This window comes from Halyomorpha halys, unplaced genomic scaffold, assembly GCF_000696795.3.
Source record: "Halyomorpha halys isolate HHAL.00 unplaced genomic scaffold, Hhal_1.1 Scaffold777.1, whole genome shotgun sequence".
Taxonomy (NCBI): Eukaryota; Metazoa; Arthropoda; class Insecta; order Hemiptera; family Pentatomidae; genus Halyomorpha; species Halyomorpha halys.
This window is the reverse complement of record NW_027107689.1, coordinates 184309-190640: the sequence shown is the minus strand read 5'-3', so window position 1 is coordinate 190640 and position 6332 is coordinate 184309. Positions and strand designations below refer to the sequence as shown.

Sequence of the window (6332 nt, the reverse complement as noted above, 5' to 3'; positions counted from 1 at the left end):
GGTTTGATGGGCAATTATATAGAAGATATCCCAAAGGCTGTGGTTTGATGGGCAGTTATATAGAAGATATACCAAAGGCTGTGGTTTGATGGGCAGTTACATATAAGTCTGAAAGCCGTGGATATTTAGTTACTGTCAATAATTTGAGGGAGGGGAGAGTAGAGTAACAGCGTGAGAAGACAAAACAGGAATGAAGAGGATGACGTCTTCATCCACATAAGGTCCAACTGGGTGAATACACTCTGTTTCATTTCTAATGCAATAACCTGATCTACCTGCTCAGCGATGCTCATCAAAGATTCATTTTCGCTCCCCTCACTTCAAAATTATAAATTAAAATTCACTTATTTCTTTTGGCTAACCCTTTATAATCTGTAGTTATCAGAGATTTAGCATTTAATATTTAGTATTTATCTCTTGTTTTGCAAACCTATAAATTGTAAATAAACCCATCTTTGTTTAGTCTCAAGTTCTTTAATGAAATTACAGTCCAATAATTAACCTAACCAGCATTCCTAAGTGAAGTAGCGTCTGGTCTTCAGTTGAAGGTACATTTCATACAATTTCTATGATTTTATAAGACATTTATGTAAAAATAAAACACACAATTTATGTACATATAATGAATTTTTTATGACATAAAAATCCTATCTCCAACTATTAGCATCAGAATAGTTGTTAAATTCAGTAATTCAGTAAAGTTAATCAATCTGAGAAAGTCCATAAGTAAAGAAAATTTAAATATCATAATGACTCTTATTAAATTTACTTACAGTTAGGTAAAAGATTTTGAGTTAGTGACTTTTTATCATCAATATTTTATATATATTTATTGATAATTATCATCTTCTTTATTTCCATTTAGTTTATTGGCTCTTATTGCCTGAATTGGTTACATAAAAGGTTTAAATTTTAAGATTCAGTCCAATTTCAATTATTAGTCGTTTTGGGTTGCCTTGAAACATTACGATTTGGCATGGTTTTTTTTTTTTTATTTGTCATCTTTTGAAATTTTGGTCTCTGTGACTAAAAAGATTTGTTAAATCAACAAACTCAAAGATTGAGTTCATTGTCTTTATTACGATATAGTTCAAAGAGATCAATACCTTAAAAGCGGGATAAGTAGGATCGATTTTAAGAAGTTTCCTTTGGTCTTTAACAAAAGGCTGTGAAAGCCTTAATAGTACTGATGCCAAATTTATTGAAAAGCCATCACTGACACATCCGACCTAAAAAAAAAGAAAAAATATACTACACAAAATAGTTTAAAATAATAAATAAACATAGAAATAAATTAGGGGGTTAGTTCCGAATGTTAGTGACTTTTGTGGATACATCTAATAAAATAAAGTGGATTAATCTTCATTTTGAGAAACATACGGTTTTATTAGAATTATTAAAGTACCTTTGTAAGGGGAGCCGATTGAATATTGATACAAAGTTAGATTAAAGGTATTTATTGATTAAAAGTATATAAATTGTATACAGTATTTTATTTACTATCATATAAGTCAAGAAATTCCATTTTTAAGGTTGATAATTTTTAAAACAGCTAACAAATCCTATTGTATATTTTATTTTTAAAAAAATAATAAAAAAATGAATAAAAAAAATAAATAAAGAAAAGCAGGGTTACAAAACTTATCATTTCAAACTTATAAACTCATATAATATACATAAATCCTCATTTTACTGAAATAAAATATGAAAACCACCATTTTTAACTTTAAAGTATTCAATATTTAAATATCTATTCTATCTCAAATTTTTTTTTTCAAATTAATTTTTTTTTATGTATATAAACTTTGTATTCCATCAATATCAAATTTCATTTCACTTTTTTTTTTTGTATGAATTATTAGAAATATTATAACAGTATTTTTGGGCTTAATGCGAATATCTTTTTTTTTTTTGTAAATTGTTTAAAGTGTTTTTGTTATATGTGTTTATAGGATGGTTGATCTATAAATGGTTCCAAGAATTTTTAGAGATACCTTAAATACATCTAGATTTTTAAACTTTCACGTTTTTGTCAGTTTTTTTTCTACATACATGTTTATATTTACATACAGATAAATATGACGATCGACAAGAAAAGGATATATTACGAAATGATGTTAATACTTAAATAAGATAATTACCGCTCCAGGGAGGCCTAAACTTGTAGTGGCTGAGATGCGACCCCTGGGAAGATTTGAATCCAAGCAACCTCCTATCCACTGAAGAACTTTCTTCCTAAGATTTGGTGAACCTCGAAGAATCTGTTCAATAAGACTATGGAACCTTTCACATAGTTCTCCCATGGCTGTCCATAGATTGTTGTCTAAAGCGTTCAGAGCCTAGAAAAATATAGAGGAAGATCAATAAATAATTAATTTCTTTAAAATAATTATTTCAATACTTACAGCTTCCAAGGGACTTTCAAAGTATTCGATAAATCCTTCTACGGTCTTTGGAAGACAAGAGAGATTAAGTATCACTCCAAAAAGCGTCTCAGCATAAGCTAAACCCCTTTCGGTATTAGCAGGCATAGAATATGTAACAACGACCTAAATTAAGAAAATTTAATTTACTTTTGATTGTTCATACTTTTTCATGTAATATGGTAACGATAACAAGAATACTGACCTCTGCTAGGGCTGGGATGGAAACAAATGAACTTAATAAAATAAAATGAGATCGAGGAAAATTTATAACTAAGGCACGAGAAAAATCTAAATGAACTTCATTTAAAATAGGGCTAAATGCATCAAACAAAGTTCCTTCATCTTCGTTTAACATTAATTGAACCAAATCATTTACAAAACTGGTAACCTCGGTTGTATCTTCTAGCTCATAAAGTGTAATGACCTAAAAAAGATAAATCATAGTTACCAATTCTAATTGCATCTGACTTGATAAAATAATCCTCAATTTTTATTGAACATAAGCAAAATGACAGACCTGTCTATAAATATTTTGCATTTCAAATAAAGCAGGCTGTCTAAGAGCAGTAGAAACATTTTCCACCACGTAAGCGGTTAAATTTTCTAAAGTTTCTTTTGGAAGATTGTTCGTTTTACTTCTTATCAAATTGTTCAATCGTTTGAAACATTCAAATAAATATAATATACTATGAGTTTGAATGACGTGAGCTTCGGTTCTCTCATTTCTCAGTTTCACAACTTTGCTTTTAATTAAATGTTTTGAAGGATCAGTGAGTAGAATCCTTTCAAAAACAGAAAACTTCAGAGTGTCAATGTCAAATGTTGCCGGAGTTCCTTCAATATATATTAACTGTCCTATTCTACCTGAGCTTAAAGATAAATTTTCTTCCTGAAGGGTGATTCCAAAAACATCTTCAGAAATTTTATTGATCTCTTCAGAAATTTGGTCTTTTTCCGCAACCCCACTCTCAGGAGGTTTATCGGATTTAGTACTGTTTTCCCCATCAGTATTACCAAACAATTGGTAAAAGGGATTATTTCCATTATCTTCAGACATCTCTTTTTTTTTTAAGAAAATATGATTTTAGCTACATATATACTTGTAGAGGTTAGGTTTTAGATAAAAATAAAAATATAAATAATAATACACCACTTCCTGAGTCATTGAATATTGCACAACACAATGATAATCACTCACTCATTAATTAATAAAATCAGAAGACGACCTAATTGCTGTCAAGCACTGTAAAACAACTTGTGAAGGTTGTATTCAGAATTTACATGTAGTACGATCCATTATATGTTTCATGTCAGATATGAAATAACAATAAGAGGATTTGTAGTCTTGAGAGCTTATTAAACGATTGAAACTAGGCATATCACAGTTTATCGAAAAAGGAATGTGTCGCTTAAAATGATATTCATGATTTAAACGTATACTAACACTACATTGGCGCCTGAGGCGCTAATGGTCTAGAAACAGATTTAAGATATTGTTGATAAGGTAGGTTATCAGATTTTTCATTATCACTTCTCAGTTACAGCCCGTACTTGACAATTTCGGACATATTTACAAAATTTGAGGACTTTATTTCAATTTCAACCTGATAATCCTTTAATAAATACTAACTGAAAAGGTAACATATTTATTCCAAGGTCTCTCCTTAACAAGGACGTTTTGAGTTGCCAAATTACGCTTGCTCATCTATTTTTCTTTACAAAGAAATGTACCTTTTTTTTTACATATCACTGAATATCTAATAATTAAAAAAATAAATAAAACTTAAAAAACTCAAATAAAAACTTATGATCAACTAAACTCAAAACGAAAAAGAATTTATAAATGATCACAAATAATAAAATTATGAAGAATCGAAAAAAAAATCATCTCAAATTAACCTTTAATTGGGTGTCATGAAAAGATGATGAAATATTAATCTTTATTAATCGAGACTCTATTTAACTAACGGTTTTAATCGTAAATTTATGACTATATATTACAGTTACGTTGGTATACGGAAATGATTAGGAAAGTTGCAAGAGGTTTATAAATTATGTAATTTCTTGCATTATTATTCGCATGATATTGCTAAATTGTTTTCCAACTTAACTTACATCATCCCACAATCTCCATATATTATATTTTTATTTACTCTGTAATATTAATTTACTTAAAACATTTTCTATTTATCACCATCTTCAAAAAAATCACTAGAGGATATTTCTATTAGTAGAATCTTTCTTTAACTTGTTATTAGTTTCAGTACTTATTTTGAATTGGTATATAAATGTCTTTTCCAACAAATAATTCTGACAGTCCGGAACTGTACAGAGCATGCGTAGTACTGATTTTTCCTCCCAAAAACTATACTGCGCATACTCCGTACAATTTCTTGCAGTCAAAATTGGTGTTGGAACAACGTTAACTTAACATTTACTACTGTCTTAATATTATTAAGTTATCAGTTAATTATTCATTAATGTTTCAGTTAACATAATCTCTTAGTTAATTAATAGATCTGTTTAATAATATAAATTATATGTTGAATGGAATATGGTCCGGGTGCGGTCAAAAAAACTCAAATAGTAAATGATTATACTATTTTTATTGAGCCAACGTTTCGCCCCACATTGCAGGGCTTCGTCAGGGCTGTTTTGACAGGAGTCAAAGACAGAGTGGTATATTATATTTTAAAAGTTCATTACTAATTACTATGTTAGTTAATAAATTTTTGTCTTTATCATTAGCTTCTTTTTACTGTTTTATTTAGGTTTCTTGATATTATGGTCTAATACCTTTTTATATTCTTGTTTATTTATACATTTCACTTTAAATCTTAATCTTTTATCTTTTTAACCCTGATGAAGCCCTGTAACATAGAGTGAAATTTTGGCTCACATTAAATAGTTTAATTACTATTAATTAATAATAAATATATAATAATAGATTATATATTTCAGTTTTGTTTTTTTACTGTCCCTAGATTATCTTCCTTTTATATCATACACAAGGTCAATAAACGAATCTTCCATTAGGAAGTTTTTGTCGAAGGAATCAGGGCTAAAATAAAAAATTTTCAATGTAAATGTTAAAGTATTTACTCAATTATTAGACGACAGTTTGGCTGAAGACATTAGTGGCTCACATTATACCTTTTAGACATTAAGGAATACATTTGGGTCCGTGTTTATATGTTTGTGGTCAAATTTGTGTTCGGACATAATGGAGCGAACCGTAAATCAGATTTTAATGACATTTTCAGGAATTGGACGAAACTTGCTTTCGCAATTGTAAATGTTTTCGCTTCGCTCGGAAATCAAATAACTTTAAAACTTCATAAAGCTTTTATTTATGAATATTATGACATTTCGGACTACATCTTTTCCATTTTCCAATCCAATCCCAAGTATTCGTTTCATTGTCGACAAAATTTACTCCATCAAATCTCGTCATGACAATTGCTACATCTTTGCAGTATTCGACGTTGTTATTCCAGAAAGTGTGATATCAAAGAATATGATACCTTTATGAAATTGTATATGATTATTTTGGATAACTTCCAGGAAACGCAATATTCAGAAAATACAATTAGGGCTATAAAAATCGACCGAACCATCGTTGCCGAATTATAGTTATAGTCAGAAAGGAGTTTTTCGCTTCCGTAAGCGGAAAGTAGTAGACAAAATTTGATGAAATCAATAGTAGATCCATTTTAAACAAATCCAACAAACGCTATTTTGTTGGTTTATTATGTCTTCTCCTATTATTAAAGAAATCTCTCCGAACTGTAGAGATCCTCGTTGTTTTATCTGCAACTGTAAGAAAGAACTTTCAGATAACTTTTATTTCATTTTTACTCTTAGTGTGAGGGCCAGTGCGGCTGCACTGTTCGCACCTAGCCAGCC

The 6332-nt window shown here is 29.3% G+C and overlaps 1 protein-coding gene across 1 annotated transcript in view; it reads right to left on the bottom strand.

The window, feature by feature from the left end:
- Ube4A (Ubiquitination factor E4A) overlaps window positions 1-3782 on the bottom strand; it is a 27557-nt gene extending 23775 nt beyond the window's left edge. Inside the window, exons 1-5 of the mRNA XM_014429239.3 lie at window positions 2944-3782; window positions 2629-2850; window positions 2406-2549; window positions 2142-2339; window positions 1107-1229 (exon numbers count right to left, since the gene is read on the bottom strand). Coding sequence (XP_014284725.1) covers window positions 1107-1229; window positions 2142-2339; window positions 2406-2549; window positions 2629-2850; window positions 2944-3483 — 1227 coding nt within the window. The 5' untranslated portion in view covers window positions 3484-3782. The remainder of the gene's footprint in view (window positions 1-1106; window positions 1230-2141; window positions 2340-2405; window positions 2550-2628; window positions 2851-2943) is intronic.
- Between the last annotated feature and the right edge of the window lie 2550 nt (window positions 3783-6332).